Here is a 27,343-nt window from a genome sequence, read left to right as displayed (position 1 = left end):
CATATTTAACTTATGTGTTGACAATGGTGTGTTTCCTGATTTGATGAAACAGAGTAAAGTCATTCCATTATTCAAAGCCGGTAGTTCTTCTGACCCCACAAATTTTAGGCCAATATCTATTCTACCGACGCTTAGTAAAACATTTGAAAAGCTTATTTTACAACAATTGCTTAATCATTTTTATCGTATTAATTTAATGAGCACTAAACAATTTGGTTTGTCAAGGGGTCGCTCAACAGCAGATGCTGGTGTTGAGCTTATTCAGCAAATTTTTGAAGCCTGCGATAATTGTCAGGATGCCGTTGGCATTTTCTGTGATTTATCCAAGGCATTTGACTGTGTTCATCATGAAATCTTAATCAGGAAACTACATCATTATGGTATCAAGGGAGAAGCACTTGGCCTTCTGAAGTTTTATTTGGGCAACAGGTTTCAGATGGTTGTAGTGAACAGTAAGGGGTCAGCTGGATCTGCCATTACCATGGGCGTTCCACAGGGTTCGATTCTTGGGCCATTCCTATTCCTTGTATACATAAATGATTTACCATACTTTGTACAAAATAAACATGAGATAGTATTGTTTGCAGATGATACTTCTTTACTTTTTAAACTACATAGACAGCATACTCGTTTTGATGACGTGAACAATGCTATCTCCAAAGTAGTGGAATGGTTCACTACAAATAATCTCCTTCTTAATGAAAAAAAAAATGTATTAAATTTTCCCTGCCTAATGTTAGACAGGTTGACACAAATATTGTAGTAAAAGACGATGAGTTGAAACCTGTAGATACATGTAGGGATTACCTTAGATACCAAATTTCAGTGGGGTCCTCATATTATGAATTTGGCGAAAAAGCTTAGTTCTGCAGCATACGCAGTTAAAAAAATTCGGCAACTTACGGATGAAAATACCGCGAGGTTGGTTTACTTCAGCTATTTTCATAGTCTGATGACATACGGTATTTTATTCGTGCCATCTATAAATTAGGACCAAGAGTGTCACTAAGGGAAAAATTTAAGGAAATAAAAGTTTTGACTTTGACATCGCAATACATATATGAAAACCTTGATTATGTAAAAAAAAATATAAACTCGTTTAAAAAAATTAGTGACACTCATAATGTCAATACTAGAAACAGGGATAGGCTTGCTGTTCATGTAAGTCGACTCCAAAAAGTCACAACTTCATTCAGAGGTCTGTGTATACGTTTTTATAATAAGGACTTTAATTATATTGACATTCAGAACTTACCTTTAAATGAATATAAATCAGTGCTAAAGAAAAAGTTGTATACAAAAGGGTACTATAAAATATCTGAATATCTGGATCTAAAGAACCCTTGGGACTGAGCTGCTGGGCTGTTACATGTCTGTCTTAGTTTGATAAATGTCATTATAGTTGTATAATTTAAATATTAATATTGTTTCTGTTGTTTAATCAATTTTAATAATCATTATCATGAGTTATGTAATTTGAAACAAAATTGTAAGTAGAGGCATTTAGTAAGTATTGCATAATATGTAGATGAACTTGAATTGTTTTGTTATTCGGTAGATTTCTCGTGGCAGGTATCGTCATGCTCGCTTAAATGCCTCTGCTTGTGGTGGCGACGTGGGGCGGGTCGTTCCCTTCCCTAAAATATGGTCGAGGGAGGCGATGGCTGGTCCATGCGTCATGCTCGTGAACGGGTGCTACTCGTGGGGGCAGGATGATCTTGTTACCGGGAGGTCTGCTTGATGTGTTTTTTTATTTTATGAAATGCTCACATAATGCCTCTATTTATTTACGATATGTGTGGATTGATGCATCTACTATACTCAATAACTCTTGTGTTTATGAGTATTACTTTATTATTTACTTTTTTTTTCTTTTTTTGACTTACTCATGTAAGCCTTTCAGTTTCTGACTTTTGAGTATTTTTGTTGCGTCACTTTGCATATATTGTAATTGAAATGATTTATAAAGCAACTTAAATGTAAATCTTGACTTAAAAGAGTGGCAATGAGTTTCTTGCTACTTCTTCTCATTAGCTCAACCCTTTACGAAGTAGCGGTAAATTCAATAAGAAACAATATTTATATATTTTTTTTGACATTCATAAGTGTCATTTTTGTGACCTACATGAATAAAGTGTTTTTTAATTTGAATTTGAATTTTACTGGTCCCTCTCGAAGGGCATACACCAGTGCACTGTAATACAAGAACATGGATCATTAATCGAAGAGCGGCTGAGAAAGTCTTGGATAGCACCATCTCGTACGGTGGTTGCAAGCGCAATGGTGTGTATCCATTTGGATACGCATATATGGAAATATATGGAAAAAAAATATATGGAAACATATATGGGCGCTGGATAAATATCCAGCGCCCATATATGCGTTACGTGAATGGTTATACCTAGCATCTCCGATTTGCTACCGGCTTCAACTAAAATTTGTTGAAACCATACACAATGCAAAGACCGAACAAAAGAGTTTCAAAAATTTTAATGTGTACTTAAGTATTAATACTTGAGTTCATTTGAGGTTTGATTATCTTCCTTCTCTTGAAAAGATCGTGGAATGAGGTCAAATTAACCCAGCCCAATTTAACCCCCGGAAGACTCTTGTTTGCGCGTCTGCCACTAAAAAAAACTCTAATTTTTTCACTGCTCTTTGACAACACTTCTTTTAACGCTTTGCCCAGTACTGGAATACTGCTTTTAGAGTTTTAAAAATATTACCAATTTCAACGTTCCAAATTTAATTCATTTTTATCCCTTGGGTTTTAGCAGAATATTAAAGTTTTCCATACTCTCAATATATGTTACGATTTTTCAAGATCTTTTCTTAAATTCTCCTAAGAGATACTGCAACTTGCCAAATTTCTTGATTCTAGTTAACGGAGAAGTACCCTTGAAGCACTGCACAAATAAACTCATTCAAATTCAAATATTTTTATTCAAAATAGGATTTATAATCACTTATTGAACGTCAAAATCTACCATCCATTCAAAAGAGACTGCCTCAGACCTGAGAAGAATGGGCGCAAGAAACTCAGCGGGCTTTTTTTTTTATATAAAATATGGATTACAATGTAATATCGTACAATAAACATTAATAATTAAAGAGCCTGAGGGTGTTCGCTTTAATCCCAGTCTGTGGTGTCATTAAGAAAATCGTTTATGCTATAATAACCTTTACCACACAAACGTTTTTTAACAATTCTTTTAAATTTCGTAACACATTTGTTTTGTACATTTTCTGGGATCATATTGTAGAAGCATATACATCGCCCAACAAAAGACTTACTATCTCGACCCAACCGAGTAGTAGGCAAGTTTATGTTTGTTCCTCGTGTTAACATTATGAATGTCACAGTTTCTAGAAAATTCCTCAATGTGCTTATGAACATACAAAACATTTTCAAAAATGTATTGAGAAGCAACAGTCAAAATGTTTATTTCTTTAAATTTTTCTCTTAATGATTCTTTAGGACCTAGGTTATAAATCGCGCGAATAGCCCTCCTCTGCAGCACAAAGATAGTATTAATATCGGCCGCACTGCCCCATAACAATATACCATAGGACATAATACTATGAAAATAACTAAAGTATACTAATCTCGCCGTATCTATGTCAGTTAACCGTCTGATTTTCTTAACCGCATATGCTGCAGAACTAAGCCTATTCGCCAATCCTTCAATATGGGGGCCCCACTGCAATTTGGAATCAAGAGTAATGCCAAGAAATATAGCAGATTCCACTGGTTTTACCACCTCTCCATTTAATAAAATATTCGCATCTACATTTTTGACATTTGGCGCGGTGAATTTAATATATTTGGTTTTATGATTATTTAACAATAAGTTATTGGCGCTAAACCAGTACACGATGTCAGATAGAGCATAGTTTACTTCGTCATATAAAACTTGGCTTCGTTTCACTTTGAATATAAGTGAATTGTCATCCGCAAACAATACCACCTTGTGTTTTTTATCCACAGTTTGATTGTACGTGACAGAAAGTTCTTTGACAACCGCTTCGTAGAGCAACGCCACACATGGAATTGGTGGGGATGATATCCGAGATTGTGACGTGTCGAACGAAGGTTAAATTTGGCGGCAGGAATTACGTTTCACAGCTCTTCCGAACACTCCCCGTGATAAATGCAAACAATTCAGCAACATCTCTTTGCAACGCCAAGTGATCTAGCCGTTGACAGACCACTGTAGAGCGCTAGTATAGGTTCTAGAAAATGGAACGTGACGGATAGAAAATGATGTATGCTTCAAAGCTTGTGTTTCGGTTCCTTAGAGGTTGAGTTTGGAAGTAATAATAATAAATTATTTACTACATAAAAATGTTAATACGCAATGCAACCTCAATAAAATGAAACGGATGACTGTTAATGTTTTACTGTTACAACCTTACAAACAAACTTGGCATAAAGTTATACCTAAGAATAATCCAAGAATCAGTTTTGACTGACAAAACTGTCAATACAATGATTCTATTCTATTCTATTCTTCCTACTATGGCTGCTGAGGAAGGTATACCACAAGTTTGCCAATGTCACGTTAAGGTAGACCACCAAGCTTAGAGTATTCATTTACTAATTTTAATGGTAGTGATCGGTGCTAAAGATTGAAACAAGTTTTATTTTCTTATACCTGAAACAAAATATATACATGCTGTTAGGACTATATAAATACTTAGTGCTATTTACAACTTAATCTTATTTAATTTAATATATTTACACAAAATATATACAAAAGGAGTGAAGACATTTAAAGCAAGTTGAGCGGGGTACTTCAGCAGGTTTAAAATTGTACAAAGAAGGTTGTGTTAAGGGACAATTGAAGAATAGATGATCCACGTTACCTTCGTCTAGGCCAAATTCACAAAGGGAATTGTCTGTAATCCTACGTTTGCCTAAGAAAACTGGGCTACACACGTGGTTAAGGCGTAAACGACAAATAGTTGATATAACAGTTTTCAGAGTTCTCCATAAAATTTACCCTTAGAAGTTTTGGACCCTTGCCATATGTTGGACCAAGTCTCATGAATCTTGGGTGTCAGGATGGTACGCAAGTCATGCGAGAAAATTTCTGAATATTGGAGAGAACCCGTTTGAGCAGCTGACTTAGAACAGGAATCCGCATTTTCATTACCAAGGATACCTGAATGACCTGGTATCCATGTTAAAACTATGACAATATTGAGGTCGTAGCACTCTTTCAAACATTCTCTTATTCTAAGTATAATTGGAAATTGACTTTTTGACTTAAATGGATTTGATAGTATTGATTGTAGGCAACTTTTAGAGTCTGAAAGTATAATAGAATTGTTCAAGCTATGAGGCTTAACAAATAAAATAGCTTCGAGTATGACTGACAACACTGTCAATACAATGATAATTCTGAAGTTTCCCTAATGTCAAGCAGCCTTGCAAATAAATGCGAGAAACGTTATACGTCCGTGCCAAGCCAAGTGTAATCGCAGGTACCTACACTTGCCACACGTGACTTTGAGCGAGATAGCATTGTCTAGAACCAGATAACCCAAGCGGGTAAGTACCGACTTAAGCCCTATCAATAAATAGCACATACAAATAACAGGAATTTATTCATATTAAAGGTATAAGATTCGCAAAAGAGGTGTATTATATTAAATCTCTAGTTATTTCATACTTTTGACTTATTGAAGTCGGTTTTTTTATACAATATATAATAAATAATATAATAATAATTATAACAATGAATTTGAATTGAATTTTATATTGAAAAATGAGAAATTAAATGTTAAATTTTGAAAAAATATCATAGTCTCAATATAAGTATGTTTCAACCGATAGACCGCAAAAGGCTCTCACTTCGTAGGTATATTCATGTCTGCTATATCAGAACTTCGAATTAAAAAAATCCGAAACTTTGCAAAATACCGAATATTTTGAAATAACTTTTTTTAGTATTGAAAAACTCCAACATCTCTTAAACTATTTTGATGTTGAAGAGGCCTCTTTATAGAAGTCTACTTATAATATGTACAGTAACAGGAACGTTATAAGCTTTATGATTTATTGTACGCCATATGAAACTCCACCGACTCCGATTCTCAACTGGCTCACTGAAATTACTTCCTTTTTCATTTGTATATTCGAGTTGATTGCAGTGAAACAAGTAGAAAATATTCAGAGTAATGACGACAAAGAGCGTTATTGAAACAGAACAGTTTTGCATTCTCGCTCGCTGATGTTTTAACGAGTTCTTGAAAATATGTAATAGGGAACTTGGCCATTGGTTTGAAAACTCATTTTGGGGGAAAATATTAATAAACTCTGTTGCATTCAGGAAATAAGGTAATGTGATTTTATTTTAAAATAATTATAAAATACGTGATTTATACATATTTGTTCCCTTTGGAGTGGAGACTATACGTCCATGGGGTTCATCGGCAAAAAAAAAACATAACAGAGTCCTAACCATAAGAGCATGCGACCCAAGGTCTGGTACGTACCTCTGTCAGAGATTAAGTTAGAGAGACAAAGAGGTAACATTGGCAGTTTAATAATATTTGAAATTAATTAATTTTAATAAATAATTTATTGTAAGTTTCATTTTAATACATTTTACATAAAGAGTGTTATTAATTACTAAGTCATGCCTACATTCTGCAAAAAAAATCATAAAATTGCATAATATTTTGTTGAATTGTCTACTATTGTTTTTTAGTCTAAAATGTTCATATAATTATTTTATGAATTCTACACACACCAATCCTTAAAATCCTAGAAAATGCGTCTATTTTCTTCGATATGACGCTTTTCTGTAAGTACGTTTTGACGTAATTTCCGGTGGAATAATCGGCTTCACTATCTGGTGTTTTTTCATAGTTACAGTATGTCATCTTGCTACCACCTACAACCAAATCTTGTAGTTGGGTCCTTTCCTTTTCCACTTCCATGTCGATACTATATGGGTACCCTCGAAAAAAGTAAAAGAAAGTGAGGATGATATCTGAATTTAATAGTATAGTATATTATATAGAGGATAATGATGTTCTTGTCTGGTTCTACGCAGACCACCTAAAATTGTATAGGTTAAATTTGAAAACAAAATTTTATGAATGATGCGGGACGCGAACCCACGACTGCTCGCATTTCGTGCGAGTGCTCTCCCAACTGAGCTAACCGTTCGAGTCACTTATCGTCATAAAATCTTGTATGCTTTGTTCAACTCTCAGGTTGTGGCTTAATCTACAGGATCTACTTTACAGTTGATAACCTGCTCAAGCCCAATATTTGCATATTAGGAAATTGACTTGAGATGTCGCTCTTGTAAATCTAAATAATTTGTTATGTTAGAAGAAGTAGAAGTGAGGGCAATCACTTTGAAAAAACATAACAAATCGTCACTTACTCAAAGTGCCTTGCCCCAAACTAGGTAAAGATTGTACTACTATCCTGGACTCGAAAATGTAATTCAATTTAATTTTACGGTATATTTATGTTTCAATGATGAGACTAATATTTGTAACTAAGTAAAGTAGTATTTGGTCTAATTGTTTAGATTTAGAAGAGCAAAATCTAAAGACAATTTACTAATATGAAATGATTGGGGTTGAGCAAGTTATCAACTGTAAAGTAGTCCAGTAGATGAAGCCACAACCTAAGAGTTGAACAAGATATACTTACCAAGATTTGCAAACGATACGTCATTCGAACGCTTAGTGGAAGAGCGCTCGGACGGAACCCAAGAGGTCGCGGGTTCGAGTCCCGCATCGTTCACAAATATTAGTAACAAAAGAATTTACAAAATTCCCACAAGTGAGGATCCCTATTTGTTCTACCATAAACAAGCGTATGTTTCAGTTGATAGTAAACAACAGTTATTGTGGTACCCAATATCACTTAAAGCATGCATGCACACACCGATATACATTGAATATGTATGAATAGAACGTGGCTTTAGTCCACGTAGCCAGTGTGCAATGGACTTTGCAAAATAAACACAATTTGCCTTCGAGAGACTAACAAATGGAAGTGATGTACAAATAAAGTAAAAAAAATATATATTATATATATTGAGCAGTTGAACGTGAGAGTTGAACAATGCATACAAGATTTTATGACGATACGTCACTCGAACGGTTAGCTCAGTTGGTCAGAGCACTGGCACGGAACGCTAGAGGTCGTGGGCTCCGCATCGTTCATAACATTTTGTTTTTCAAATTTTATTTGTAAGTGACGAAACTGACTTCAAATCTCTTAGAAATTGAAACATAACACCAGTTAACTATGCATCTAATATACATAAGTATCTATATAATTTTATACTCACTATACACACTTATACCTACTCACAGAAAAGATAAAATACCTATAATTTATTTGTTAGAGCCGAAACACACAACCGCTCCACCAATCGTTGCGGTGCCGCAAAACAAGGCGTTCTACTGCCGTACTTTTAATAGGCAACAATTAAGTTTGAATTCTATTGTTTAGATAATATGAAATCATTGCCTCCCGACCAGCGTTGAATGTTGAACACAATCAAAAGTCTAAGATAAACAACAGAAGATGACAAGTGCATTTTGCGAATTCCTCCCAGAATCAAAAATATTCTCGAATAATATAATATATATATTTTTTATGTATATATATATACATATATAAAAATAAACTCAAAGGAAGCAAACCTGTTACTGCTTCGAAAATGCTGGGCTTGACTGTAAAGTAAAATAAATATTTTTATTGATACATTTTATTTAATTGGTGTTTATGGCACTTGGAATCATATATATATTTTTTCGTATTATACTAAATAACTGACTGAAAGGCAATACTTTAATTGTTCAAAAAGACATTCAAAAAGTCATTATTTCAAGAAAAATCAAATTCTTCGTCTTGAGAAGCATAGGAAGTAGCGGATGTTTCGTCCAGTGTTCAGCAAGTTCACCACTAGTGAAATTGTTGGACATTACTGGTTTTGTTGTGTGTTACCAAGAGTGACGTCGTAACGCTGGAATGTGCGGCGTGGTGCACATCGCAAAGCGGCGAGGGGCACTGCCAATTTTCCGCGATGCGGTGCCGCAACGCCACTGTGCTTCGGCCCTTATTGGGTTTAATTGAATTCTGGTATTAACATAACATGGTCGAGGGAGGCGATGTCTGGTCCAAACTTTCATTAGAAATTGATAGTTATTTTTACATGAAATCAATATTAATATTTCGCGTTCGCATTATATTATTTATTTGTATGATATAAATAATATTATAACTGAAGTTGGTATTTTTTTAATTTAAGCTAGTTTGCGTTATAAGTTTAAAGCATCTAGTTCCACAGTCCGAATTGAAATAATACCTTTACCGGCTATTTAAATCAAAACAATTTGAACAGCAATTTTGTTCGAATACCCCTAACAATTTATTTGGGACTGGCATTCGAGAATTGAGAATAAATTGGCCCGAGGATCGTGATCCACTCTGCGTGTACGAGAACTATCCCGGGAACCCGAGAACTACAAACACTTTTGAGCCCTTTTGTTGTACGGAAACTTTGTGATCAAAAGTTTTTGGGATTTCTTTAATTTGGATAGAGAGCTTTCGTAATTCATTTTGATCAAATATACAATCCTAATATTGATACTCAATAAAATGTACCTTATTTAATACCTCTCAAAGAACATGAAGACTGTATGTTAAAGTAGCGGTTAAGCAAAAAATGAGATTCACCATTAGAGAATTTTTAGATGACGTCATAACTTTAACTGTTAACCATACAATCTTCGCCAGTTAAAGCTATCGTTAATGTTTAATAGCTAAACAGTAACCTGTCAAAAGATTCAGATAAGTATTCGATAGTCTAACATACACTTAAGTCAGCGTCACTGTTAGCGTTAAATTTGAATTAAACCTTAACTATAACATCTAAAATGCAACCAAGCCTAAGTTACTATATAGAATTTTTATTTTAGTGTAATTTTTCTGCAATTTTTCAAAGGAGTCAAGAATCTTTCCATTGTCATTTACAAATTGTGAGCGGCTTGTATCTTTAAGAATAATATTTAAAAAAATCCTCATCTCGAGAACAGCTAAACCAAAAAAAGCAAAATCTCCATAATAAGTGTCTATTTTATTCCGATTGGTTGACTGACAAATAACTTAGTTGTAATAATGCACAGAAATAATTCACTATAAGCTACCGATTTTGCAGCAGCATCTTATATTTATTGAATATACAAAACGAAATGAATCTTTAACAGAAAAAGTAAACAGTTTGTTATTTTTAAGAGATATCTCTCACATCTGGGATTAAATATTCAAATTTAATTTGTACCATTTTTTTATTTGTATATTTAATCCGAGAAGTGAGAGAGATCACTTTAAGCGATATCCTAATATCCACCAATCAGATAAAATTTCCTAATATGCAAATATTGGGGTTGAGCAGGTTAGCTGAGAGTTAAATAAGACATACTGAGATTTCGGTCAATACATCACTCGGACGGTTAGCTCAGTTGGTAAGAGCCCTCGGAAGAACCCGAAAGACCCGGTTTCGAGTCCGAATAAAAAATGCGTCTTTGAACATAAAATAGAATTGTTAATCCCTCCACGGCGCCCTTGGTCTGATCCTCGCCCATCACGTACCGTATCTGGTTTCGATATTCGAATACATTAAACTTTTTATTAGATCGTCAACACTCTTGTCATGTCTCTTGCCTCTGGTGATACTGAGTCCGATATCCACTTGTTTATCGTCCTCTAAAACTAAAGATAAAATAGGAGCACGAAAATTAATCAACCAGTTCCTACAATATAAATTGTAAATGCGTCGCCTTTATTCCATCTCAATAGTTGCCAGTTAGATCTGCTACTGAGCTTCGTTTTCCAGATCATTGGTTCTTACAATTTCCCTCAAACTATACACGTTCTTACGGTTTTAAATCTTTCTTTAAATCTTATTAAATTGTACTTTGTCATCTGAAGTTGCTTGAATGAAAACCTTTGGTACAAATAGTTACATTCACATCCATTAATTGTGTTTACGGATTTCGGCAAGGCAATAACTTAACCTTCACCATATTTCTTTGATAAAACTAGCCAGACTTAATGTTCTGATAGTCCCTTTATTATTTTTTTTGGAAAAAGGAGGACAATCGTGCGTATGGGTCACCTAGTGTTAAGTGATAACTACCACCCACATTTTCTTGCACCACCAGAGGAAAACAGGAGCGTTGCCGGTCTATAAGGAAGGTGTACGCGCTTGTTTTGCAGGTACCCATGTCTTATCCCGGAAACACCGCACATGGAATCTCAATCCACAGCTTTATTGCTCGTGGAAGAAAATTCCTTGAAAACCGCACTGTGGACGAACACCACACATCCAGATGGCGGGGATCATATCCTAATTTGTACCGTGTCGTGTGCACGTGTAATTCGGCGGCAGGAATCAGGTGAAATAGCTCTTCGGAACATTCCCCGTGATAAATTCAGTAGAAAACACACAATGAAGCGACGTCTCAACGTAACACCAGGTGATCCAGGCGTTCACAAAGCACTGGGTCCCCGTGAACTCGAGCTGCTCTGCGTTGCACGTTTCATAGTCTAAATGTTTTTAAAGTGATGTAATGTAAATTGTAACTTTGACTTTGGTGGACAGCAAAACATCGTTCGTACACTTATGTAAAAACCCCTGGGTTTAAATATTTATTAATCAAGCATTTTAAGCAATACAAAAAAAACTTAAATGCAATTATATTGTTTTATGAAACCATGATGCTAGTGAATCTATTTTTCACAAAATTACATATTAATATCAGCATAGAAAAAAAACACATATTAATATATTGTGCTTTACATATTAAAAAAATAAATATATGATGTATTAAGAAAACCTTTTTAAGTTATGGGGTTCGAACCTACTCTCCCTCTCGAGAACCAGAGCTTAAATCTGGCGCCTTAGTTGAAATTAATGATAATACTTCTGATTGTAATGAGACATATGATAGATGGGCGAAAAAATTTGAGGTGATGTAATAAAAGTTTCACCTTCAAATACATCAATTTAAAAACAAAAATATTTATAACCCTCATTGAAAACGTAATATTTAGACAAATTCATTCAATTTCAAACGCGAATAGTCCGGTCCGCTCGACTAAAATTCTATAGCTCAGATAAAATAAATATTAAATACAAAACAAAGCAACGTTTTATGAAACAAGACAACAGTAAAATGAAATTCAATAAAAATCAATAGCGGTTTCATTCGGACATTCGGACTGAGTACAACGGGGAGGCAACGCTATTGACCAAGGAATGTGGAGTAATTGAAAATATTCGGATGAGTGAATATCAAAAATTACTTGTTCAGTATGAGAGGAATCCAGCAATTATTTAATGATCGACAATCCCTTCCAATACTTGTGGTGATTTTTGCTTAAATCACAATAATTGAGGATTCCATTGTTTATTTTGTTATGGTATAAGCAAATGAATCAAACTTTGCGTACTCAAATACTGTGTTTTACAAACGTGGGAATTTTGATTGAACACACACACATTAACATTTTCTTAACACGTCATCTTGTCATGTTTGTAAAATGTTTGCTACGTGGGTGTTTGCAATAGTAAGGCATACAAGCCGAGAGGTTTCTAGAAACGTAATTTTGATCCATTGAGTAAATCTGTTTTGAGGTCGACAATTTTTTTAATTACCTTTTTCTTTTCTTTTTGACATTTGTTATGCTTGACAACACCAGGTACTCAACGCCTATCAAGGCGTCGTAATCGTAAAATAAATTGGAGGCAAAACTTTGTGTGAGTGCAAGGGGTGGCTAATATTCTTGGCGAGTTCTTCTAGCTTTGTAAAATAATTGGGAATAAAGTGGTCAATGACTAGTATCACCATCTAGTATACTTTTGTTGTAAAGTACGTTTGGATGATAATAAGGGACGAGACGAGCAGGACGTTCAGCTGATAGTAATTGATACGCCCTGCCCATCACAATGCAGTGCCGCTCAGGATTCAGACCGAAGCACAGTAATGCTTACACATTACTGCTTCACGGCAGAAATAGGCACCGTTGTGGTACCCAAATCTAGCCGCCATCCTGTGCAAAGGAGCCTCCCACTCGTGCTTTAATCGCATTTCGAACAAGAAATTGTATTTGTCGTGTTTTTATTGTTTTTATTTCGATTGCTTACAATTACCGGGATCCGAAGCTGGCTGTTTTATAGTTAAATCTTGAGAGTGTATTTTTTAGCGGAATTCTAGCAAATACTGTCAAACGATATATTAATATGGAAGTAGTTTCAAACCAAATTCACACTCAAGCAAGATGGGTTATGCAAAGGTTATTTTGTGAAATAACAACCGCTTAAGCTTCAAAAGGGTTTGAAAGCACGTCTCAAGTGCCGCATGTTGTGTGATGTAGATACTTGAGAATTATGAGCCACTATTCGAGTGAGCTTCGGTAACATGTCTGAGGAAACAGTTACCATTTTTTTTAATGAGGCGTTATTATGCGGAAATCCTTAAATATCTTAATTTTCTTAAGTGCAAATTCCGCTAAGATATGTCTTCAATCAATTCAAATCGAGGCAAAATACGTGTTGAATTGAAGACAAAACTTAGCGTAATTTATACTCAATTTTGTCAAATTGTAAATTTGAACTGCTTAAACTTGTAATTAATATCATATATTAACATAATTTATAATAATTAATATCACATTTTTACCAACAGTTATCAAAAGCTCAATCCTTTAGGGTAATCAAATCAAAATTACTTTATTCATGACTATTTAAATGACTTTTTATATCCACCGCCTTTGAGGCTTGAGCTTTAATAAGAAGAAGTGGCAATCACTCACTCACAAATTATTTTAGAATATATATAAAGTGATGCAACAATAATATTCAAACTACAAATACTCCAAAAAAAATGTAAATTAATACGTAAAAACAAGAGCTATTGAGTACAGTCATTGCCGACTATTACTGTATCAACAATACTAGTAGGCCATGGTGTAGTAGATGCATCAATCCACACACACCGTAAATAAATAAAGGTATTTAGCGACATTTTGCTTATAGTAAAATAATTCATTATTATAAATATTTTTATATTTAATTAAGGGTACTTAAAGCTCATATCTTTTAGAGCAATTCATACCTAAGCTTTCATTTCATCTAAATAATCCTTTAGATTGTAATACAATTTTTCTATAAGTTTATGTTTATAGGTTTTAGGTTATAGGCTTTGAACTTGTTGAAGGTCATTTCCATTATGTTCTCAGGAATCTTATTATAAAATGTAACGCAATTACCTTTAAATGACCTGTTGAGTTTACTTAGCGTAGAAGTGGACATTAACAGTTTATTTTTGTTTCTAGTATTAATGTTATATTTTTATTTTGAAATTTATTGCCATTTTTATGAACATATTGCAAATTTTCATATATATATTGGTTAAAAACAGTCATAATTTTAAAATATTTAAATTAAACTCCTTAGAGGACTCCCTTGACTCCCGTCCTATACCATAAATTGTCCGAACAGCTCTTTTCTGCAGCACAAAAATAGAATCAATACCAGCAGCATTACCCCATTATAATATACCACATGACATAATGCTGTGAAAATAACTAAAATAAACCAATCTTACAGTTCCAATGTCTCTTAAGGAACGAATTTTTACTGCGTTTGCAGCAGAACTAAGTCTACTCGATAAGTTGTCTATATGAGGCCTCCATTGGAGTTTGGCATCTAGCGTTATTCTAAGAAAAACAGCGGCATCAACTATATCTAATTTCTCGTTTTTTTGCTGTATCTCGATTGGCACTTGATTAACATTAGGTTAAGTTAATTTAATGCACTTCGCTTAATTACCATTAAGTAATAAGTTATTGGCTTCAAACCAATGTACAACTTTAGTTAAAGCATTGTTAACAACATAAAAATTTGGTAAGCTGCGGTGTATTTTAAACATGAGTGATGTATCATCAGCAAACAATACAATTTGATATTTATCCTTTGCAATATAAGGGAGATCATTTATTTAAATAAGGAATAGAAAAGGTCCTAAAATCGAGCCTTGTGGAACCCCCATTTTACCTATTGATTCAGAGGACCGCTTTACATTGACATCTACCCGTTGTAGTCTACAATTTAAATATGATGTCATTAAGCCCAATGCTTTATTTCTAATACCGTAATGGTGAAGTTTTCTGACTAATGTTTCGTGTTCATATTGTGTATCTAAGTTATAATTGCTAACTTTGATTTATATTTTATCAATTGTTTCGCTGTAAGATTACCAAATAAATAAATAAAAAATATTCCATTACAATTTTCCGATAAAGAATAAATAGTTTGTAATTTTAGTACGTTTCATCAATCTTTGGGTGGTAGTCTCCTCCGTTTCCATCCATCTTTTCCTATGTAAGGTCAACAGTCCACCGTTTCTTTGTTCTACCAAAATTATTTCCCTTCTGGTGGTGCAAAAAAGCTTTGGTGAAAAAACTCCCTTGGAGCTCCAAGGGAGTTTTTTCTAAAAAATAGCTTCAAATTAATTTATTGCTATTTTGACTCATGTATTAAGTAATATGTTGAAAGAGACATTTCTAGTTTATATCAGTTGGTTCTCAAACTGAGAAAAAGTTTAAAAAACGATGGTGACGGGAAGATCTCCTGAATTAAAAAAAATATTGTAGTTTAAGACTTTACCCATTATACAAATAAAATTCTCATCTAAAACATCTCAAGTCAATTTCCTAATATACAAATATTGCGGTTGAGCAGGTTATCAAGTGTAAAAGTAAATCCTGTAGATAAAGCCACAACCTGAGAGTTGAGCAAAGCGTACAAAATTTTATGAACGATACGCCCTCGAAACCCACCCGCCCACTCGAACGGTTGGCTCACTTGGAAGTGTACTCGCACGGAACGTGAGAGATCCTGAGTCCGAGTCATCGTTCATAGTTTTTTTTTTTCAAATTTTATTTGTGTAAGTAATCCCAGAAGTGAGGATTATCTATAAGAGACACAATAAAAGAAACAAAATTTACTATAAGAAACATAACAAATTGTTATTTTACCCATTCTTCAGAAATAAATGTAATATGTTATGTCGAATATTATATAATTTATGCTATCTACAGGTATATCTACAAATTTTGATTAAAGTACAAAAAATATTCAAATTCGAAATCTAATAATTTGACAGGATTAATAATAAGATTATTTATATATAATTATACAGATAACATCTTTATCTATTAGAATTATTTTTTAATTGTCAATTTTATCTGTCTCCCTATTTCAATTTATGAACGTCGGATATCGAAGACTTATTTATAGGGTTCCCGTTGCTTGCGCTTAGAGTACGGATCCTTATATAGGAACACTTAGTTAGCCAGATATCGTTTTGCTAAGAACAAACTCATATCGCATATGTAACTATGTAGTAGAAATTAATAACAAATCCCCACTGTATCTAAGCTCCCTTAAAACCGTAGTAATAAATGATATAACTGTTTCTGTTGTTTATAACAAGAAGCAAAATCAAAAACAATATGGTATCATCAAATGTTGCGAATACTTACATATCATTATCATCATCATCAGCCGGAAGACGTCCACTGCTAGACAAAGGCCTGATATATACATACATATACTGATGTCAAAATTAAGAAACAAATTGTAATTTAACAATATAACTAATCTGTTGGAGATGCCATCACGTGCAGGAGTTGGTTACCTTGCCTTGAGTTGGGCTGTTAACTAATTGCCCGTTTTCCCACACCACCAGAACAAACCGCTTCGGTTTCGTATGAACCTACAAAGTGTCTCAATCTATGACGTCAGTGTATTTGCTCCCAACGGAGTATTTTCCTGCTCTGAAAAACATCCTCGGTGTTCTGAAAAAGAGCCATGGTCTCCAAAGCCGCAATGGCTCTGTTCCAGCCTCAATGAAGACGAGGACGACTCTCCATATATTATGTCTCGTTATCTTTCAGCCTTTGCAACCATTCCTACGGCTTCGTTGACCTCTTCAATTGTTGTAGAGGCAGTCAGATCGTCAAAAACCACCGCAGTCGAAGTTGGAACATAGCGCGATATTTCACAGATCTCTTGAATCAAAAATGAATTCACCCTTTCTGAAAGTTGATCCTGGTTAAGGTAACTCCGTCATTTGTTTTACCACCCAGCCTTTCTTTTTCTTCTTTTTCTTCATCACTAAGCTTGAAGATCTTTAACTCGTATCAGATCTAGAATACTGCAAAGCGCTGTGCAAACTGCGGAACAAAATATTCTAGCGAAAGGCGCGGTTCTAATGCCAGACATCATTCATCAGTATAGAAAGTCAACTTAAAAAAAGACACAGTGAATGTTTCTCAAACACTTAAAAAGTACGTTTCTGAATATTTTGAAGTTTACTATATTCACTGGTGTATTTCGGATGTTCTATTTCTCATGTAATAACAAAATGAATGTTTTTTTTAATAAATTACAAATTTGTTAGTAAAACAACGCCGATGTCAACGAAACGGCAATGTCAAAACGTAAAAATTTTGAATATGTTTCGCTTAATTCAGCATATTGCAATATTTATAGTAAAATTTATTATATTTAGCAGCAGCATCAAAATTTGCATGAGCCTGGGATTCTCTTACGAAATGTTTGACAAATTACAAGAACCGAAAAAATCTATGCTATTATTATCTTTTTTGTATCACTTATCTTATTTTTCGGTATTCGTGTCAGACATTACTCAATATTATGTTTCGTGTTTTATTGGAATTGAAACTTTAGGTTAGTAAAGTAAAATATTAAGATTTTTAAACATGCAATTTTATTACATAATGTTATTCATTTAATTGAAAAAAGGTTTATAGATTGCCACGGATCCATGAGTTGAAAGATGTCACCCTGGCGAATCCGGCAGGCAGACCAACTTGGCAACCACGAGGTGAGCCGAAAGAGCAGATACCAATCTGTAACAGACAGAAAAGTTAAATTTTCAATTCACCATCGTTAGTTAGACAAAACTTATTTTCGTCGTTGAACTTAAATTGCTTACTTTTGGAAATGAAGAAGATTATTGCTTATCAAAGTACTCTCCTTTACATTTTAAACATTTTTTCATGAGATCGAACCATTTTTAAACAGGAAGACCACAGATCTGAAGGAATGTTTACTACGTGCTGAGACTAAGAATATATTGAAAGGCAACAGTCAAGATGTTTATTTCTTTAATATATTTTTTATATTCTCTTCTTTAAAAAAGTTAGCTAAAGAAAACAATTTTATTAAATGCTTACCAAAGTCCTAGAGTTTCCGCTTCCAATAGCGAGGGGACCACCAGAGTCTCCGCCACATGTGCCGACACCACCTTGACCACTTGTGCAAAGAGTTGACGCAACGACGATCGATGAGCCGAATGTGTTCCGACACTCGACGTTGGTGATCACTCGCAGGTTCACTTGATGCCTCACTTGATTAGCTGGGATTCCACTTTGGCCTGAAACAGTCATAGATCAAAAACAAACCACAGATTGGGTATGTCTACAAGAGCTTAAATTATCAGTATGTTTTTGACTTTTAAAAAATATATGATATATTATCGTCATAAAAGACTTACTTTTAATAATTGTACTCTGTATTGTTTGGTTTCCATTAAAATTGTAAAGTTACTATTTTCAATACATTTTGATATATCCTTCATTTGTATTTAGAAATGTAATTACAAGTTATTATAAAATTTACTAAAGTAGTAATTAAAAACTGTGTTCTTACTGTCACTAGTTCTTCCATAACCGGCAGCTGTTGCCCAGGTTCCGACGTAGTCTTGGTTTCCCGAAGCTAAGGCAATAGCCTGAATTACATCTAAAAATGAAAACATGAAAATTATGTTTTGTACTATAATAATATTAAATTATATATTTTATAAAATAGCTTTAGCGTCAATAATTTACATTCACATAATATTGAGCTTATCGAATAGTGCGCAATAAAACTATTTATCATAATAATGAGTCAAATATTTTCATTTATAGTCATTTTGAGCTATCACTAGTTCGACTTCGTAACAGTAAACGTAAATTCAAGCTAGTCCAAAAGCAAAAGAATGAGGAAGTGCGAGTCAATAGTTTGCATTCTTTATTATTCAAATAAATTGCAAAAGAAATACAAAATGCAAACAAAACGCATGTATGTTGCTTTGAGACGTAATTTTATAGCGGGTCGTGTACCTTTTTCGTAACGGAAGCATTGCGAAGAGCTATTTGACTAGCTTCCGTCTACTGAATTCCACCATTGCATATGCAATACACGCCAAAAATTTTAATATAACCCTTTCAATCAAGATCGTTCATAACCGCGGTATGGCGTAGCTGTGCATCTTGCTTCCACGTATAATTAATTCACGTAATTAACATCCTTGCATTAGGTCTCTAGAATGATAGATACCTTCCTTAAAGACCGCTCAGCGGTGACTCTTCTGGTCTCCCGTACCCTCGCTTGTCTTTTACAATTCTTTTTTCATTACAAAAATTATAACACCTCAAGAGTTACTTACATAGCACACTCATGTATTATTAGTGTTATGTTACTATTTATATCTTAAGGACTATTAAGGGCTTCTTTGCACGCGATGCTAGATGGTACCACATTGACGTCTTTTTTGGCACGAAGGAATAATGTGCAAGCATTATTATTTTTTTTTGGTGTGAAGGGATTTCATGTGAAATAAAAGCTTAAAGTTATAATGTTCAAGCAAGAAACCTGTGCGGATACTACAGTAGTATTGTAATGGGCAGGGCAATCACTTATTATCAGCTAACCGCCATGCTCGTCTTTTCAAAGCTTTGTCTCATGCAATATCTACCTGATATGTAATGATTTCAGGGATTTCCCATAATTGAGATAATACTTTGATACGAGCAGATTTTTATTCAGCTATTCTTAACTCTGTAATGATTATACTTACTTGTGTATCCCACCCAGTTAATAACAGCGACAGCCACATCGTTATTGGCATTAGAAGGGTTCCAAGACTGATGCATTCTGACATTGTTTGTGGTGATTCGAACTCCTCCGGTAAAGAGGGTGGCCACACCCAGGACCACGACAAACTGGCGAGCCTGGTTGCGACCGTCCCACCAGCAGTGAGCTGCCGTCACTATTCTGTTGTTGGTCAACAGTGATGCAGTGCAGACTGATTGCCAACCACTAGTCAGAGTGATAACCAGACCTGCCTAGTAAAAAAATATTTATATTTAAATCATCTGGATATCGTGTTTTTATATTACATAGTATTTTTTTTTTCAAAAATGAAACTTATAAAGGAAGGCCAATAAAATAGTTTGGATAAATCTTTATCTGTAGGTCGATTTGTCTATTTGTTTCGGGAGGCTAATCAAAAGCGAAGTGATTCCAAAGGCGCTTCTTGAATTGTGACAAACTATAAGTTCTATAACTATTAAGTGTATTGTTGATACCATTAAGGGTTCACAAAAACGTAAAGTTAGTTGAAATAATATGACAAAAATCTAAGTGGAAAAATTCGTGGATGCTTGTGACGTCGGTAATACCATCTTAGTTGTACAACGGATATGGTGTCAACATCGAATCGTATGCAATTGTATCACTTTTAAATAATAGGTCGCGGCAAAAATCTTTTTGTATTAACAATGTGTAAGCTTGTAATACAATTTATTTTGTATTACTTATGCGGGAAAAGTAGTATCTTGGCGCTTGCTATTGCGGTTGTAAAAGAGCCGTTTGCCCATTTTAAAATTACGCGTGAGTTATTTTCGTAAATGAAACTGTTGTTTGAGTGCGAAAAGTTTACTTGTCGCATGAAAATTATTATACTTGGCACACGCAAATTTAGATAAATTGCTAAAATAAATAAAATAATAAGAAAATAAACACAATTAAACATCAAAACTGAATTGAGGTTGACGCGTTTAACTGACTGGGGCTTTGCCCCTGGACCCACATAAATCATCGCATTTGTTATACAAAATAGTATGTGCAACTCGTGCAACGTTGTGGAGTACCCACTCAAGCGAAAGACCGTGAGTTGCACAATATACTATGGCCATACTATTTGTATAGTAGAACTAAACAGTTCTGATGACGCTACAAAGGTAACATTTGATCTCTACTATTAACAACGGATGGCTTTAAAATAGAAGTTGAGAGAAAGACACACATTTTGGCCACTCAGCAAAGTTTGGCTGGAAGGTGTTATTGCATCCGCCACATATCCCTGACCTACCTTCCGATTTCCATCTGTTTTGGTCTCTTCAGTAGCTTAACATCAAAACAAACCATTTCCACGATTTTTAAACTGTCCCGAAATTTCTACAGCAACAAAAACAAATACTTACAGAACGCCAAAATGGCAAAACATCATCAAACAAAATACTTTGAAAAAAATGTCTTGAGTCCTTAAACAAATTGCAAAGAAATTTATATTTATATTTGTAATTAAGAACTCACAACGTGGGGATGGTTTCCAACAGCTGATGGCGAACCACCAACAATTCTTGAGCCGTCGAAGTCCATTGCTGCTTCGGCTTGCTTGATCCTTGCAGCTTCATGGATACCGATCTGTTCATGGTAGTTGAATGCTGTAGTGGTGATTTCATTGGCTGAGGCCGCAGCCACCAAGCAAAGAACAGCAAATATGCACTTCATTTTGAAAAATTGTTGTGTCAAATTTGCGAGTGTGTATCTGTTTTATATAGAAACGTTTATCGTTTAAGAATTTATTATCTTTGATTGGAAAAAAAAATGTTATCGATAATCCATGTTGCTGATTATTAAAATGTTACAATGAAAAGATCCCTAATAATAATCGTTTCGTTACTAAGTAGTAGTAATAGTATCGTTTTGTATAAACATTACTCTATTATTATTATTTATGGCTAGACTAGGTACATATAATGTGTAATATAAATTACATATTAAAATTATTGGTGAACACGGACTAGTAAAAAAAGGACTCCGCGCCGTGATATTAGCAAGTGAAGCACCTTTATTCTAGTGTGTGTGTTAGTTTACGGTGTATACCAGTTACACAATTTTTTCTATCTTAGATAATCATATATCCACAAATACTTTTATATTGTTATTTTTACACTTTTTCACAACGCACAACGGCATTTTCAAAATATTTTATTACGACGCAAACTGATCTGTCACAGACCATGGCAAATCTCATAATGGCGGCCGATCGGCTAGTATTAGTGTAAGTATATGCGTGGGGTTATGTATTTACATGTTTACCGGCTTGTTATGGTGCCTCACTGTTATGTTAGTTGACACGGAGTGTTTATTTTTTTACTCGTCTGTGTTGGTGAAAAGTATTTACGATTTCATATCGATCCTTGCACCCAATAATTTAATTAGTAAAGTGCTCCCTGTTTGTCTATCAAAACTATCATTTATTTATTTATTAGGTTTATTTACAATCACTTATAATAATACCACACAAATATAAAAAGTAGAACTAAAAACTAGAAACTAAATGTTGTGATTACTTACAAATAAACACAGCATGCACAATATGTAATAAATAGTAGTAGGCACTATCATCAACTCTAAAGGTGTAAAATTTTTGAGTGTTTTTTCAATTAACAATTTTTGGTAGTAGAATAATATTAACTACTTGATTGAGTTTGCTTGAAGCATGTGTGTGAACTTATCACTCGAAATGGTTCACACGCATAATTGGAGGAGTAACAACACTTTATTTAAATATTACATTGAATAAAAAGATAGCTTAAGTAGGTAATTGGGGGATATAATACAACCACTCCCGCGCAATACCTTAGGGACGAGGTGATGGCTGAAAAACAGCGCTGCATGGAAACATATTAAATCCATGATCTCACGTCAGGTAAGGGTGAACCCTATTATTTTGCCTATTTCTTTTAAGCGATCAGCTTAATTATATTTGCTTTGTTGCATTTAATATTTGTCATTTATTCTAATATAATCATCGGTACTCATTGTTGTAAAAGATAATGTCTTCCCCTTGCACTCTCTCGAATCCTTAAATCCTCAATCGAGGAAACAGCTGTCAAATTCAAAGTACATTATTATTAACCTTACGGATGTCTCGAGGAACATTCGAGATTTAAAACCGTCTTTATTGCTTTTAATGTCTATATTATAATGAAACTTCTTGATTAATTCAGTAGAACATATATTTAATACTTCTAATCACAACTGTGCACTTAGCACAGTAATACATTATTGATATATTTCACTAGGGCATTCGGGTGACCAGCACGTCCATCACCTTCGACTGCTTCCAGAGAACTCCTCTCTAAACAGCTAGCGATTTGTGACCATCAGTACCAACTTAATGACACAAATTCATAAAAAGGTGGCGATACACTTTAACACGTGATTACATAGTAAGAGAATTACTAAAAATATACTAAATATAGTAACAAATATTTTACAATATAAAACGGCTGCTTATTATTCTATTTATATTGTCGTACGTGAAAGTTGGTATAAATTACAATTTCAAGTAACCATAACAATATTCTAGAGTCAATTTATGTACTTTCACCATTTAACAAATTATTGATATACGGTAAACATAATCGAAAATAATATTTGCCTCTTAAATACTTTTATACTTTTCGTGCATAGTGCAGATTGCAGCAAATTATTGATTAAAATGTAAAGAAGTAACAATATGTTCATAGGCACATAAGTGAACTTGCTAGAAACTGTCATAACCATAATGTTAACACCAGGAACAGACATAAGTTTATAATGCCCTGTACTTTCCCCGGGGCGTTAAAAAAATAGGGGAGTCCCAGGCCCAAGGGTGTCGTAAGAGACGACTAAGAGCTTTTTAGAAGTGGGAGAGTCACGCTGCCGACTTATGAAGTAAGCACAATCGGGCCAGTATCGTCCGGGTGAATTAGCACACTCGCACAGAATATCGGTGTGAAGTAGCAGCCTAGTGCTGCCAAGCTTCGCATAGGTTAGTGTCGAAGACCGGAGGCCATATCCCCCCCCCCATTCCTTAATATGACAGTGGGTGCTCAAAGAGATTTTACCCCAGGCGGGTACCGGCTCTACCAAAGTCGGAGAATTCCTCCCCGAGCATTCTCACTCAGGCTGCCCGTCCTATTTTGGGGAGGGCACAGAACCGCACATGACCGAGGACAAACGAGGCAGTAACACCACGACACCCCGCTCCACGCTCAACGTGGACTTTTGCAATATCAGGGGAATTCACTCCAATTTAAATTCCGTCCACCGCCACCTTGAGACGGAGCAGCCGGCCTTGTCTTTCCTTACGGAGACGCAGATGTCTCGACCTAGCCATACGTCATATTTAACGTACCCCGAGTACAAAATTGAGCATAATTTTTTGCCTCATGCCGAGGTTTGTGTGTACGTCAGGGAGGATATCTGCTGTCGCCGTCTCGGCAATTTTGTGGGACCTGTCTACTCTCTGGCTCCGCGTAGATTTAGAGGACCACGTCCGTATCTATGCGTGTGTCTACAGGTCCAATAGTGGTAACGCAGAAACCGATCATCTCATGGACTGCGTTCAAGCGGCAATTGACGAAGAGCTTGCACAGATCCCCTCCGCTAAAATTGTAGTCTTGGATGATTTCAACGGGCACAATGCCGAATGGCTTGGATCACGTACCACAGACTACGCAGGGCGATCTATGCATAGTTTCGCATTGGCGTATGGTCTGTCGGAATTGGTTGAGTCGCCAACGCGGCTCCCGGATGTGGTTTATAGTTACCAGGTCTCTGTCAACGCCCCTTTCGGAACATCCGACCATTGCCTGGTCAAGAATGTAGTGCCTATCCGACGCCAACGTCGCAGACCACCAGCGACCCGCCACGTTTGGCACTATAAGTCAGCAGATTGGGATAGGATGCGTTCCTTTTTTGCATCCTACCCTTGGGGCAAGGTTTTTTTCCCTTCAGATGATCCAAGTGTCCGATGTGATACTGCAGGTCATGGATATTTTTATACCAAGCTCTCTAGTACCGATCGGTGGCAGATCACAGCCCTGGTTCGATGCGTCAGTTACAGCAGCATCTGTCTGCAAAAACAGGCATATCGAACCTGGGTTGCGGCACTGGGCTCAAAGGATCCGTACTGCAAAGTTCTAAAGAGGAAATATAACCGTGCCTCTAGATTTTTTAAGCAGCAAATCGTCCGTGCGAAGCACGTCGTCCAAATCGACGAGCAGCTTTCCAATTACCCGACTGGAACACGCAACTTCTGGCCGTTGTCGAAAGCTGCTCTTGGTTACTTCAGCTAGCCGTCCATGCCGCCGTTGCACATGAGGAATGACACCCTAGCCCATACGGCTAAAGAGAAAGCCGAGGTCCTGTGCGCTCTTTTCGCCTCCAACTCGACTCATGACGACAACGGAAAAACACCACCGACCATCCCGCTGTGTCAGAGCTCTATGCCTGAAGAACAGTTCAGACAGAAAACTGTTAGGTGAGCTCTGTTTTCGTTGGACGTCAGGAAATCGAGCGGGCCCAATGGCATCTATCCAATCGTGCTTAGAACGTATGCCCCTGAGTTGACGCCGGTGCTAACGTGTTTATTCCAGAACTCTTATTCCAAAGGCGTAGCCCCTGACTCATGGAAGTCAGCCCTTGTCCATCCGATCCAAAAAAAAAGGAGACTTTTTGGATCCGGCAAACTACAGGCCTATTGCTATTACCTCCCCGCTCTCCAAAATCATGGAGATCATAATTAGCCGCCAGCTCTTCGTATATCTAGAGGGTTACCAGTTGATCAAGGATCGACAGTACGGCTTTCGCCATGGTCGGTCGGTAGGTGATCTTCTGGTATACATAGATGGACGGTGGCTATTGAAAGCAAGGGGGAAGGCCTGGCAGTTAGCCTGGATATAGCGAAGGCCTTTGATCGTGTATGGCACAAGGCGCTCCTCTCAAAACTTCTATCGTTTGGGCTTCCCGAGAGCTTATGCAAGTGGGAAATCGTTGACCAGTGCCGGGAGAAACTTGTGTCTTCTATCGAGTCCTCTCTTGAGATGGTCGCGGAATGGGGTAAATTGTACCTTGTCCAATTTAATCCCCAGAAGACTCAAGTTTGCGCGTTTACCACAAAAAAAAACCCCATTTGCCGTATCACCGCTTTTCGACAACACTTCACTTAAAGCCTCGCCTAGTATCGGAATACTGGGTCTCGAAATCTCGAGCGATTGCCAATTCCGTGGCCATCTGGAGGGCAAAGCTAAATTGGCTTCGAAGAAGCTGGGCGTCATCAATACGGAGCACGGCAATACTTCAAGCCGGCCCACATTCTAGCGCTCTACAAAGCGCAGGTCCGGTCACACATGGAGTATTTCTGTCATCTTTGGTCTGGCGCACCCCAGTATCAGCTCGACCCATTTGACCGCATGTAGCGTAGAGCAGCTCGAATTGTCGGGGACTCAGTGCTCCGTGAACGGCTGGATCACTTTGCGTTGCGTTGAGATGTCGCTTCATTGTCTTCTACCGCATTTGTCACGGGGGGAATACTCCCCGTGACAAAGTGAAGAGCAGTTTAAACTTATTGCTGCCGCCGAATTCCACCTTCGCACGACACGCCACAATTTAGGATATTATCCCCACCATCTGGGTGTGTGGCGGTCCTCCACAGTGCGGTTTTCAAGGAGCTTTCTTCCACGTACGAAACAGCTATGGAATGAGCTTCCTTGTGCAGTGTTTCCGGGACGATATGACATGGGTACCTTCAAAAAAAGCGCATACTCCTTCCTTTAAGGCCGGCATTGCTCCTATGATTCCTCTGGTGTTGCAAGAGATTGTGGGCGGCGGTGATGGCTTAACACCAAGTGACCCGTACGCTCATTTGTCCTCCTATTCCATAAAACAAATGCCTACTACTCAACTAAGTCGAGTTAGCAAGTCTTTTGTGGGGCGATGTATATGCTTTTACAACAGGATCCCGGAAAATGTTCAAAACAAAATTATTACGTTATTCAAAAGAATTGTTAAAAAACGTTTATGTGATAAAGGTTACTATAATATTAATGACTTTCTTAAAGATACCACAAGTTGGGAACGGAGCGACCGCCCTCAGGCTATTAATTAATAAGTTTAATTGTACAATGTTAACATATTTTTTGTTGAAAAAAAAGCCCGCTGAGTTTGTTGCGCCCGTTCTTCTCAGGCCTGAGGCATTCATTTTGGAATGGGCGGTAATTTTTTGACTTTCAATAAGTGATGTCACATCCTATTTTGAATAAAAATATTTTAATTTGAATTTGAATAACAACTGGAAAACAGCGAAATCGAAATGACAGGGGAAT

At 36.0% G+C, this 27,343-nt stretch overlaps 2 protein-coding genes across 2 annotated transcripts in view; one reads left to right on the top strand and one right to left on the bottom strand.

Moving 5' to 3' along the window:
- LOC126965899 (hemicentin-1) overlaps nucleotides 1–27,343 on the top strand; it is a 561,675-nt gene that overhangs the window by 378,356 nt on the left and 155,976 nt on the right. The gene's annotated exons all lie outside the window — the stretch shown is intronic.
- On the bottom strand, nucleotides 17,819–21,727 carry LOC126965912 (collagenase-like). Its single transcript, XM_050809695.1, has 5 exons — nucleotides 21,498–21,727; nucleotides 19,978–20,245; nucleotides 18,786–18,875; nucleotides 18,311–18,510; nucleotides 17,819–17,983 (listed from the first exon to the last, which is right to left on the bottom strand). The coding sequence occupies exons 1-5, from the start codon at nucleotides 21,693–21,695 to the stop codon at nucleotides 17,879–17,881; spliced, it is 861 nt and encodes a 286-aa protein (XP_050665652.1). The 5' UTR covers nucleotides 21,696–21,727; the 3' UTR covers nucleotides 17,819–17,878.

Source organism: Leptidea sinapis, chromosome 9 (assembly GCF_905404315.1).
Source record: "Leptidea sinapis chromosome 9, ilLepSina1.1, whole genome shotgun sequence".
Taxonomy (NCBI): domain Eukaryota; kingdom Metazoa; phylum Arthropoda; class Insecta; order Lepidoptera; family Pieridae; genus Leptidea; species Leptidea sinapis.
This window is presented reverse-complemented; position numbering and strand designations above follow the sequence as displayed.

Coding starts and splice junctions, on each gene's coding strand:
- LOC126965912 (XM_050809695.1), bottom strand. CDS start 21,695: ATGAAGTGCATATTTGCTGTTCTTTGCTTGGTGGCTGCGGCCTCAGCC. Junction 20,246..21,497: donor TTGGAAACCATCCCCACGTT/GTGAGTTCTTAA, acceptor TTTTTTTACTAG/GCAGGTCTGGTTATCACTCT. Junction 18,876..19,977: donor TAACTGGGTGGGATACACAA/GTAAGTATAATC, acceptor TTTCATTTTTAG/ATGTAATTCAGGCTATTGCC.